Raw genomic sequence first — 13,341 nt, 5'->3', positions numbered from 1 at the left:
TAATGGTTCAAAACTAGCCTAGGCAGAAAAGTCTATGAGACTCCATTTCCAGTTAAAAAGTGGAAAGCCTCGCTGAAAGTTGTATAATGCTAGCTATGACAAAAAAAAAAAAAACGCCAAGGGACAGTATGAGGTCCTGAGTTCAAGCTCTAGTTCTGTCACAAAAGAAAACAAAAAATTTATGAGGCCTTATATTTTATCAAGGCCTATGTTTATCAATTATGTAAATATGATTCTTGTTTTAAGGATTTTTGTTGACTGTGTAGTTCTGATGTGTTTTATCATATGGCAAAATAGGATTATGCCTTAGAATGAGCCAGGGAGTTATGACTATACTCCTAGCTACTCAGGCATCTGAGATCTGAAGATCATGTTTCAAAGGCTACCCAGACAAAGTCCCTGAGACTCTTACCACCAATTAATCACCACAAAAGTGGATATCATGGTTGTGGTTCAAGTAGTAGAACACTAGCCTTGAGCAAAAAAGCTGAGTGACAGTGCCCAGGTCCTGAGTTCAAGCCTCAGGACTGGTGAGAGTGGGCATGAACATGCATATGCATGCACACACATACACAATTTTTCTTTAACGTGGAACATTTTGGCTTAGAAAATGTCACTTAGGTTTCTAGTGGAATATATAAACGACTTCACCAAAAGTTTCTTAGTGATACATTAATATTTTTACCTTTTTTTATCTTTATATGATAATTCAAAATAATTTTATTTCTACCAATAGGTCTCAATTCATTGATAATGAATACCAGGAAGTACTGGATCTTCTACTGCCTTTAAATCTTGAAGTGATTGTTGAGCGAAATTTGTCCTGGGGTTGGTACCAGGAAGTTCCTTGTTTTAATGTAAATGCTCAGCTAAAGCCTATGGAGGTAAATTTCTTGCTGCCTTTTCATTTTTGTTTTGTTTGTTGAAAAATAATTATTTGGAGACATTAAAAACTTTTGGAGAATTTATCACTTAACCTGTAAGTACCACTAGACCTGGTTGGTACTTACATATTCTGTAATCCCAGTTTACTTGGAAGGCATGCTAAAGTAGGAGGATCTCAAGTTCAAGGCCAGCATGGACAAAAGTGACTATGGGTATAGTTTAAATGGCAAATTGCTTGCCCGAATGTGGGAGATCTTGGTCAGTCCTTAGTATTACACACAAAAAAAAGGGTGTGGGAAGATGGAGCAGACAGAAGAAGAAAAGAATTAAAATAGTGCCTTATTAACTAGAAATTATTTAACATTCTCAATTCTTTTATTGTCTGGATAATGTATAGAGGGGTTACAGTTACATTCATGAGGTAGTATGAGCATTACTTCTCACACATTGATACTTTTTGTTCCCATTTCTCCCCCCCACACAACATTCTCAATTCTTTTAATAGTATTTGCTTGCCTCATGGGTGCTAATTCTTGTGCTAAATTGGAGATATGTTGACAAGCTGTCCCATAGAACTTACATGGTTAAAGCAAGAATTGGCTTGATAGTAGTCTGATATGAGCAGTCATCAATCAGAAAGAATAATTATAGAATGTTGCCCCTTCTATAAAAGTTTAAAAAGAAGTGGTTACCAACCCAAACAGTCTTGACAGCTAGATGGAAAAGATGAAAAGTTTAAAAGGCTGGTCAGTGTGATATATTGGTAAAAAGTAACTCATCATCTTTAGCCATCTGGTACTGGCATCTGATTTAGTTCTGTATATTCTAAATTGTGGGAGATCATATGCTCTTACTGTTGAGTTAAAAATTTTCAAGACCTTAAAAAATTGTTTTGTTGAAGAGTGAAATAAAGTTTTAAATTTTCTGTCCAAGAAATTTTTTAACTTTAATTTTATTGTAAAGTTGATGTACAGGGGAATTAGTTATACAAGTAAGGTACTGAGTACATTGCTATGCAAGAACTTTTAAGTGCTATAAGTAGGGCTGTTAAAATGAACAGGTATCTTTTTCTTTTTTCTAAAATATTACACTTTTGAATAGTTCATTCTTAGTCAAGAAGATTTGACAACTATTTTTAAAACATTACACGGCAATTTATGGTATGAACATGTCAATACCACCCCTACTGTAATTGAAGACCCAAGTAGTATTCCTAGTGGAGTCACAAGTGAGTCATACAATACAGCAGGTATGTCCTTTCTTTTATTATTTTTAGTTCTATAGAGCTTACCATTTAATAAATCACTTTATAAGTTCAATGCCTCTGTCTTGATATCACATCTTTCATCATTCCTCTCCATTCTCTTCCAAATCCCTCCCCTCTGTTTTTCCTAGTTTCATAGGATATGCATTAAATATCATTACTAAGTTTTCTCTCCCTTTCTCTTCTCTCTTCATCTACTTCATTCCCCTTGACCTTCCCTCTAGATATTTCAAGTTTCAATTTCCTAGTATTCATTTTGTTGATGAGCTAGATCTAATTTATAAATACACAAGCAAACTTATACAGGATTATGTACAAGTGTATGCACGTATATTAAGTATGCTATTTACAGGGGAAATTCAAATGGTATGATTCCTTAGGAGGTATGTTCTAAATCAGGTGCACCTTTCTGTTTCCTTCATCTCTTTCCTCTACCCTTTCTTTTCTCTTCCTTCCTCATTTGTTTTCAAACTTGTTTCTTTGTCTGCTTTTGACATAGTAGGATTTATCATTTTTTCTGATTAGCTAATTTCATCTATTACTTATTTTTTAAAAAAAATCAAATGTCCTCATCCTGTTTGAACAAAAATTTCTAGTATTATTGCTTTCACAACTCTAAGTACAACATATATTCCGAGTGGAACATCTTGACATTTTGGAAATGTCAAAATATGAGAGGTGTAAGGAGAGGAGGGTAATCAGTGTGGATGATAAGTTTTACAAGTGTTCAGAAACGATAGCTGGGTGGAAGGAAAACGATAGAAAAGTTACTTAGAATACAGCTTTTCTGCTGTAGGATCCAGGTTCATATGTGGACTATGACTGGGTTCTGAGTTCACTACCAGCAAAAGAGACTTTGATTAGTTAGTGTTGATAAGAAAACGTACCTTCAATTTTTAGTCCATCCCCAAATTTATCAACCTTAAAGAGAAACTTAATCCTTAATACCTAACTTTGTAAACTCCGAACTTTAGAATTCATGAAATTCTAACATACACAACAAAATAAGCATTATGGGAAACCAGGAAATCCCATTTATAATATTGTCCTTTATTGTTAAAAATAAGTGATCAGAAAAAATAAATAAATATGAGTGACACTTTAATTCACAAGAGTCAGTTCTAGAATAACATAAGACAGATGAGAAAATGGAGGAGAAAAAGCTTTTATAACTTCATATCTAAATAGATATTGAAGCCAGTTTTTATATCTAGAGCTTAAGTAAACTGTGCAAATACATTGTCATGAAAAATCAGATTTGAAAAGACACATTGTGAAAATTTGCAAAGAAAAAAATTTGCAGAGAAAATTAGGCTGCCTACATGGGTTTTAGGGAAAGAGACTAGATTATTAGTTTTATTGCTATTGTTACTTTATCAAAAATGGTAAGATGAAATGACTGAATGACTTATGACAACAGGATATTTCAAAATGTTAAGCAATATGACTTTGGATCTAGTATTTTTTTATGCATAGCCAAACAGTCATCCAAAATGTGAAAATGAAACATAGTTAGATTTTCAGTGACTTGCAGTTTACTCAAATGCCTTCATACCCTCTCCCAGATAAATGAACAAATTAACAAAAAATAACAGAAAAGGAAAAAAAAAGCTAAATAGAATAATGTCTTAGGAAAAAGATTATGGAGATGTAGTTGATATAATTCAATGGTAGAGCATTGCCTAGCATGCACAAGGATCTGAGTTCATGCTCTAGTATTCTGCTTCTAGTAGAGAAAAAAAGCATAAAATTATCCATAATATATGTGTTGAAAAATTAACTATTATATAAGTGACACAGAAAGGAAGACTTTCTGTTCTTAAATTTCTACTATATAATGATGTAGAACCAAAGTAGAATAAATCTTGCATTAGCCATTATTAGAATTTGAGACATTACAGAGGCAGTAATGTAGTGAAAACTGTAAGTGCTTTCTTAAAAATACTCCATAGTCAATACATGAAAGCCGTCCATGTATATACCAAATCACTTGTCACAGGGCCAGAGTGCTCGGTGCAGCAGAGCAGTTCCTTATTGAAAGCCCTTGATGCAAGAGTTTGACTAAAACAAATCCACTATATAAAAAAGAACGTAAAAGCCACAGTGATTCATGCCTGTAATCCTAGCTACTCAAGAGGCTGAGTTCTGAGTATTTTGGTTCAAAGGCAGCAGCAGTTGTACTAAAGACTGGGAGACTCTTATCTCCATTAATCACTAGAACTAGAAAATGGGAAGTAGGGCTGTGGCTCAGGGCTAGGATGGTAGCCTTGAGCTGAAGAGCTCAGGGACAAAGCCCAGGCCCAGAGTTCAGGCCCCATTAGTTTTAATGGGACTAAACATCTGACTGACTAAAGCTAGAACTAGGCAGATGGGACAGGTGAAGGAAGTGGCAAAGGCTTAAAATGTGGAGAGATAATGTTCAAAACTGATGGAACAAGAAATGAAGATTTGAATATATTTTAACCACTTCTGAAAATGTTTACACCTAAGCCAAAAGACAGAAAAATGGATCAACCACGTTCATCAATGAGTATTATGTCTCTACTTTTGCTACTTTTCTTCTTCTCTACTGCCCTAGATTATTTTAAAGTGAGTCTCAGATGTTATATCATTAATTGCTAAGCAATTCGGAATTTACTTTTAAAATGCATGTATAGCTTCAGCCCTAAAAATTAGCCATAGTTTCTTACAAACCAATGTAGCATGGTACATATCCATGTAGCATGTAGCATTCATATTTCTCCCAATTGTCTCATATATATCTTTTTGCAAACTTTATTAGATTCTCAAATGATGATAAAGTAGCTCTCAAATGATGATAAAGTAGCTCTCAAATGATGATAAAGTAGCTAATTCACGCTACTTAAGTCTTGAATTTGTGTATACTATAATAGCAAAGCTTCAAAGTTTATACAGTTAGTGACAAAACTAAAGGAAATATGTAGAATCATAGTTGATATATCTTACCATACCACTTCTAGTAACTGATAGGCTATAAACAAACAAGAAGAAAAAAAAACAGAATAGATTTGAAAAAAACTTGACCTAATTAATGTTTAAAAAAATACTGCAGTCAATGTAGTTTTGTAGAATACAGTTTAAAAAAAAAAAACACTTCTGAAATGTTCACAAGATCATTTTGGAACCCAGAAAATGTTTGACCTCATTGAATGGAAAATATATAACAATGGCATATGAAAAACGCTTGAAATACTTAGACACTTAATTTCTAAGTAACTCCAGTGATAAAAAGAACTGGAGATTCAGGAGTGTGGCCTAGTGGTAGCATGCATGAAGCCCTGGGTTCAATTCCTCAGTATCATATACACAGAAAAGATGGAATTGGTACTAAGGCTCAAGTGGTAGAGCATCAGCTTTGAGAGTTCAAGCCCCATGACTGGAAAAAGAAGAACAAAGGAAAAAAAAGAAATCAAATGGAAATTAGAAAGTCATTTGAACTAAGCATATAAAATCAAAATTACTGCAATGTAACTTTACCACGGAATTTTAAGAATAAAAGATAGATCCGTATCCACCAATACATAAGTTTAAAACCAAACACTACATATATTTTTCCAAGAAAACAGAAGGGCGGCAAGTTTAAGTCAGATAAAGAAAAGGAATACGGGAATACCACATACAGTATCCCCCCTTGAACATGGATATAAAAAAATCTTAACATTAAATACAAAAGTAAGGATATGAGGAAAATTTTTTGGATTACATTAAAAATACTCTGCAGTAGCATTAGGTAAAACTAATCATGCTTGGTGTGTTGCATCTGGTGGCTTTAATGCCTGTACGTCTCCTATACCTAGCACTCACTAGCAAAGAGCAGGATCATAAGCTTGATTCAGCATGGGCAATAAGTCCATGAGACTTCCATCTCAACACGAAAAGCTAGGAATAGTGTGATGTGTGCTTGTCATCTCAGTTATGGTGAGAAGTATAAATAAGAAGACTAGGTCTTCCCTGGCAAAAATGTGACCTGAGCAAGAAAAGTTGGAGACATAGGTCAAGTAGTAGAAGGACTGCCTTGCAAATGAGTTCAAAATCCAGTACTACGAAAACTAAAATCATTTTGGGAATAAGTTAAGTGAAGATCATGTATAATCTCCGCATTGACAAAATACTGTTGCTGTTGAGAGAAACTAAATGAATGTAGGGAGATAAGGAGTATCTTGTTTGTGGATTGAAAAAAAAGAAAGGCCCTCAGTATTATGATATCTGCTCTTACTACATTAATTCACCATACACCTTCTATACATTGGTTCACCATACACCTAATCAGACTTATTTTTTTTAACAGAGATTGAAGTTTTACTTTTATATATAATATGGAAATGATACGAACCCAGAATAACAATATTGTCAAAGAAAAACAATAGTACATTATTTTAAAACTTGCTGTAAATCTATAGTAGTTGGGTCAATTATTGGCAAAGCATAGACAGATGGGGAAGAGAATAGGAGTTACAAAGATATAGTCATCGATTCTCAGGAATCTATTCAATAGGAAAAACATAGAATCCTTAACTGCGTAAATGTGGAAAAAATTGAAATACCTCATCATACACAAAAATAAATTTGAAATATATGAAAGATAGGGATTTAAAAGTTAAAACTTTTCAAATTTCTAATTGAAAACTTGCTGTGAGTTACAGCTGTTAGGTAGATACAAAAACAATAATCACAGAAAAACATAGTAACATAGATTATCAGAACTTAAATTTCTGCTCACTAAAGAAGATGTCACGGTAATGATTGTCAAATATCAGAATCAGCCACATTTATTTTACATATTTTTTATCCCTAATACGTTAGCTATGACTAAATAGTAATTTAAAAACAAAAAGCTCTGGATAACTGAAACAGTGTCATATAAAATGCCAGTAAAAAACATGAAAAAGTGCTAATATTTTTTATGAGGGGAACTTTACAGTGTATTAGACAATTTAACTTTCAAGGATGTTGATGAACAGCTGATATACTCATTTAGAAATATAAAACGATACAGCTATTTTAACTCAACCAAAGCAAAAATGTGTGTTGATTTATTTATAGTAGCCAAAATATGTAAACCCTAAATGTTTGTTAGTAGAAAAATGGATAATTAAGTTGACAGAACCCAAGTAGCCAGAAGTGCCCTCTGTATTTTCCATTTATATAGAGTTTATGTAAAATTTTTGGTGGTAAAAATCAAATGGTAGAGATTTGAGGGATTAGAAGGAAGGTATAAAGTAACTTTCTGAAGGATTTAAACAATCTACAACTTAATTGGAATATTGGTTACAGGGATGTATACAATTATCAGGTCTCATTAAATTGTTGAGATATGATGGATATATTTTTTATTAAAGAATTTGTTAACATTGGTTTTTACATCATATTTCAAATGAAATGACATGTTTAACAAATGACTATTCAAGAAAGGAATCTATATATACAATCACTGGCACTTAGTTTTTAGAACATAATCAAAATTAGGCTAAGGGTTTGTATGTCATAGAAGCATATTAATTTATGAAATAAAACATTATGTCTATAGAGTCATAGGTTTTTATGTCTATGTAGTTGTGTTTATATTTCCAATACCATGTCCATAGCATTGGGTATGCAAATATTGAGTCCTCACTCTTGTACTGTTTGGATCTAATAGCCACATATTAAGGATACCATGCGCCTTCTGTGCCATTATTTTATCTTGTCTGTTGGCTATGTAGAATATATACCACATTTTCTGTATCCATTCATCTGCAGTAGGGCATCTGGATTGTTTCCATCGCCTGGCTATTGTGAATAGTACAGAAATAAACATAGCTGAGCAGGTGTCCTTATCATATCTTGGGTAATGATGTTCAGGGTAGATGCCCAGAAGTGGTATGGCGGGATCATAGGGAAGGTCTATTTTCAGTTCTTTAAGAAACCTCCACACTGTTTCCACAGTGGCTAAACTAGTATATAATCCCACTAGCAGTGCAGTAGGGTTCCTTTTTCTCCACAACCCCGCCAGCAACTGTCACTGAGTTCAAAATCTTGGCCATTCTTGTTGGGGTGAGGTGGTATGTTAGGGTTGTTTTTATTTGCATTTCTTTTATGACCCTGGATGATGAACATTTTCTCATATGCTTTTCTGCCATTTTAATCTCTTCTTCTGATAAGTCTCTCTTTAGTTCCCTTGCCCATTTAGTGAATGGTTTGTTGGGTTTGGGGGGGCTTAGTTTCTTGAGTTCCCTGTTGATACTGGATATTAAGCATTTGTCAGATGTATTATTGGTGAATATCTTTTCCCAGTTGGTTGGCTGTCTACTTTAGTGGCTATGCTTTTATCTGTGCAGAAATGTTTTATTTTTAGGTAGTCCCATTTATCGAGTCTCTCTCCAATCTGTTGTGACCCTGGGATTCTGTTCAGGAAGTTTTTGCCTGTGCCTATGAGTTCTAGTGTCTCCCCAACTCTATTGTGTATCAGTTTCAAGGTTTCCGGTCTGACATTGAGGTCTTTGATCCACTTTGAGTTACTGCTAGTGCACTGCAAAAGGCTAGGGTCAATTTTTAGTTTTCTACATGTGGCTGCCCAGTTTTGCCAACACCAATAATTGAATAAGCTATGTTTGTTCCACTGTATATCTTTGGCTCCTTTTTCAAATACAAGTTGACTATAGGTATGTGGTTCTATTTCTGAATCTTGTATTCTGTTCTGTTGATCTTCTGGTCTGTTTTTGTGCCAATATCATGCTGTTTTTGTTACTAGGGCTCTATAGTAGAGTTTGAAGTCTGGTATTGTAATATCATCAGCATTGCTCTTTTTGCCTAGAATTATTTTTATTGTATGTAAGTTTTATTTTTATTTTTCCAGAATATATGTGTGTGCTTGTACATGTGTACTGGTCTTGGGGCCTGAACTCAAAGTTGTCCCTGAACTTTTCTGCTTAAGGCTAGTGCTCTACCACTTTGAGCCATAGTTTGCCTTCCTGTTTTCTGGTGGTTAGTTGGAGGTTAGTCTTAGAGACTTTCCTACCTGAGCTGAGTTTGAATTGTGATTCTTAAATCTCTGCTGAGAAGGTAAGGTTACAGGCATGAGCCATCAGTATCCAGCTTCAGAAAATCCTTTTTTTTTTTTTTTCCTAGGGAGAGAAGAAATTTCTTTTTATTCATGCAATGAACTCCTAATGAAACTCACAAATTAAAAAGACAGATTATACACTCATGTTCTCAACATGTAATGATGACTCAATTTGGAACGGTTATTCCAAATAGGAATCATAACTGCTTCATAATCTTATTGACATCAGCAATACATATATTCTCAGAACTCCTTATTCAACAGTAAAAAAAAATCCTCAATTCTCAAATCTTTTGCTCATATTGACTTGTGGTTCTGTCCTTTGAAACATTCTTCATTGTGTAAGAAATGTTTGGCATTTGAATGTCCATTTTTCTCCAAATGTTTCAAAATCCTAGAAAACTGTGTGCATATATGGATCATTCCAATCTGAACTACCTCTCTCCCTGTACTTCAATTTGTTTTTTTTTTTAATTTTTTTATTGTAATTAGTAAAAGGGTTACATGATATTTGCCAGATAGAAGGTGCATTAATTCACATACATTGATACCCTTTTACATGTCTTGGTACCCATTTCCCTCCCCCCCCAGAGAAAATCCTTTTAATGCACCTATTTAATTATTAATTCAATCTAATTTTTTTCAATAACTTATTTTGCAAGGAACAACCATAGTGACTGCTGCTGTGGTAGAGGTGCACACACATGCTTCTCAGGTTAAGACAACACTAAATGTGAGCTTCAGGACTGATTATCTCACCATGGTGCTGTATAGTCCAGGTCCTCAACAGGTAAGTTAAGGATGAAGTAAAATAAGGGGTTACTTCTAAAAAAAACTTCATAGCTGAATAATTAAATATTTAATATTAATATTCTGTGCATATTTTGCAGTGCCTACCCCTCAAAGGGGGAAAAAGGTTGCTTTTTTTAACTTTAATGTCAATTTTAATCATTTTAAATGAACTATCTTCCTGTATAAGTAATGATGGAGGAATAAATTCCAAGTAATTTTTGGACCTTTCAGTAGGCTTTTGATGTATTATGCACTTAGCATGTGAAAGGCCTACCATTTAAAAAAAAAAGTGAAAAGGAAAAAAATTTTTATCTACCTTAGGCTTTTGTATAATGTTTGTGATTTCCCCTTCCATAGGCCTCCTTTACAGATGTCCGTGATCCATCTCTGCAGCTTGCTGAATTTAAATTGGAGAATATTATAAGTTCTTTAAAAATGTATACAGATTACTTGATATCCTCTTCTTTATCAGTAAAAAACTGTATTTTGGATGATAAAAGGCCCCATGTCAAGAAAGCAACGCCCAGGTGTGTATTATTGTAGTGTTTTAAGTTTTACTTGAGAAATAAATGGTCAATATTCTTCCTAGAACTTCTCCCCGAAGTTGCAGCACTTTCAGGGTATATATTAGAGAATTTTCTAAACTTTTATTCAGTCCAGAAATGCTATTTATTTAACATTCAGAATGTCCTGCTGTATGCTATTCTTACTGGATAATTGATAGATTGGTTGAATAGATACAAATATAATAGGAAACACCCTGAAAAATTAACAAAATGGTATGTGACATTGAAAACATTTCTTATACATGTAGTTTCTAGTTTATAAAACAATTATGTATCAGATGTTTTGTTAAGTCTTTTTTAGAGTACTTTGCCTGGCTTATAAAGAAGTAGGCTCTTAAATGTTTATTTTGCTATAAGTTAAAAGGACAAGAGAAATATTGAAGTTTTATTGATGTATTTGGTTCTGGTAACTTGCTCATGCATAGGAATTCTTACTGTATTTTTCAGAATGATAGGACTAACTGTTGGTTTTGATAAAAAGGACATGATGGATGTAAAATACAGAACAATCAGAGATGGTTCTGTGACTGATGCAGTATTTCAAGAAATGTATATTTGTGCAAGTGTGGAATTTCTGATGACTGTTGCAAATGTCTTTGTTGAAGCCTATACCACAGGCTCTGCTGTAGAAACCAGTGTCCAAACATGGACTTCTAAGGAAGGTTGGTTAATAGCTAAAGTATTTGCTACCTGTCATTTAAATGCTATAGCTTCTAGATTATTCTTTAAATGATCAGAGTAACTGCATTTATTAAAATCTTTAATTTTTCAGAGTAGAAGGAAAAGCTTAATGTGTTTTCAGGGAGCATATGTAAATTACAGTTTTTGAAGGTGCCTATTAGTAGGCCTTAACATTGATGTGTCATATTAGAACAGGTCATTTTATTTTTCTGCAGGTATTTGTTTAAGTAAATTTATTAGGCGAAAGAAAACAATTACAGAAATAATGAACCAGCCAAGCGTGATGGCTCATGCCTAATCCTAGCTACTCAGGAGGCTGAGATCTGAGGATCAAGGTTCAAAGCTAGTCTAGGCACAAAAAGACCTGAGACTCTTACCTCCAATTAACCTCTAGAAAATGGGAAGTGGGGCTTGGCTGTAGCGTAGAGCAGTAGTCTTGACTGGGGAGCTCAGGGACAGTGCCCAAGCCTAGTTCAAGCCCCATAACCCACCAAAAAAAAAAAAAAAAAAAGGAAATAATGGACTAACTAGTGTTTTCTTTCTTGTCATCTTACTCTCTCCCCCCTCTCTTTTATCCTCTCTCCTTTTCCCTTTTTCTCTTCTTTTGCAATATTGGTTATTTGACCTTGGGCTTGGTACTTGGTAAACAAGGCTCTTTCACTTAAACCACCTCAAGTTATTTGTTTTTATATATTCACTGTAGTGAATAAAAAATGTGAGGTTGGCAGTTGGAAATTAAGTTTCACATGTATCATTCATTAGTGTAATATTTTCCACATTTTAAATGTTTTCATGCTTACTGCCACTTAAATCTTCATTGAGTTTCACCGAAGTTGTAGATTGTATATTTAGCAAGGACAAGGCATAAGGTTCTATTTCCGATACCACAAGAAAAAAAGAGTTGTAATAGATATTCTTGGCATTTTTTTTAAACTTTGCTTTTTTTTTGGAATGAAGTAATTTTTCTCATGACTAATATACCTATATTAATATTATTTCTATTTTAGTTCCTGCACAGCAATCAATGAAATGGGAAATGAATATTCTAATTAAAAATCCTGAAATTGTTTTTGTGGCTGACATGACAAAACATGATGCTCCTGCGTTAGTCATTACAACACAATGTGAAATATGCTATAAAGGTGACATTGAAAACACTACAATGACTGCTGCTGTTAAAGACCTCCAAGTCAGAGCATGTCCATTTCTTCCAGTTAGGAGAAAAGGCAAAGTCACTACTGTGAGTTTGTTTAATTATCTGCTTAATCATAAACTATTGGATTTATCTATGTTCTTTCCATCATTATTTTTTTTACAGTATCTTTCATCTTGGAGAACCAAAATTAAGACTTTTTTACAGTTTAGAAACACTGTTCATTTTCAAATGCTCTTCATGGTTTTTCCTATTCTTAAAGTACATTAGTAGTTACTCATCTATTTATGAGGCAACCTTAAGTTGGAGGAATGTTAGTCGTTAATATTCTTTTTTCCTAAGGAAAGTTTAGGAGTTTCAGGAGGAATAAAAGTGGTCTCCTGAGGAAGGCTTCACAGTGAGAGTTATTTTTATGTGGGCCAAGGGTAGCCATGGAAGTGTGTTTCAGGAAGAAGGAGAACCTGGGAGCCAAAAAGCATAGATTTTAACACTGTATTTTCCCCAGTATGGATCATTAGGGGCCATCTTGAGGGATTGCTAATGCAGACAGTTAAGACTTAACAGTGTCAATAATTTGCCCGAACCCCAGTAACATAAAAATAGTGACTGAGGTTTATTGTGTGTGATTGTTGTTCATAATGTACTATGTTATTTCTCTTTCCTTTTTTTGCCCTTATGGTTAATCTCATGTTGTTACTATATCTGACTTTGTTTCCAGGTATATTGTATGTACATTTATTTGAAATAGGGAAGGGAAATGGGGGGAAAACAAGATGACTGGGAAGGGTGACGGAAGGAAAACAGAGACAAAAACATGAGAATATGTATCAATGTGCGAGAAGTAATGCATCTACTACCTGCCAAATGTAACTGTAACCCATCTGTACATTATCCTGTCAGTAAAATATTTTTTAAAATAGTGACTACTCAGTGGTTT

General features: G+C 33.9%; 1 protein-coding gene across 9 annotated transcripts in view; it reads left to right on the top strand.

The window, feature by feature from the left end:
* Window positions 1–13,341, top strand: part of Vps13a (vacuolar protein sorting 13 homolog A) — a 175,881-nt gene that overhangs the window by 85,338 nt on the left and 77,202 nt on the right. For all 9 annotated transcript variants that reach the window (XR_016534893.1, XR_016534896.1, XR_016534895.1 and 6 more), the window contains 6 exons: window positions 737–884; window positions 1,987–2,134; window positions 9,875–10,002; window positions 10,362–10,531; window positions 11,018–11,232; window positions 12,259–12,491. Coding sequence is in view for 5 of the 9 variants with exons in the window: in XM_090329619.1 (XP_090185745.1) it covers window positions 737–884; window positions 1,987–2,134; window positions 9,875–10,002; window positions 10,362–10,531; window positions 11,018–11,232; window positions 12,259–12,491 (1,042 nt within the window). In the remaining 4 variants the exon portion in view is untranslated. The remainder of the gene's footprint in view (window positions 1–736; window positions 885–1,986; window positions 2,135–9,874; window positions 10,003–10,361; window positions 10,532–11,017; window positions 11,233–12,258; window positions 12,492–13,341) is intronic.

Source organism: Megascapheus bottae, chromosome 3 (assembly GCF_031878675.1).
Source record: "Megascapheus bottae isolate mThoBot1 chromosome 3, mThoBot2.hap1, whole genome shotgun sequence".
Classification (NCBI taxonomy): Eukaryota; Metazoa; Chordata; class Mammalia; order Rodentia; family Geomyidae; genus Megascapheus; species Megascapheus bottae.
Note: the sequence above shows the minus strand (reverse complement) of the source record. Positions and strands in the feature narration are given on the sequence as shown.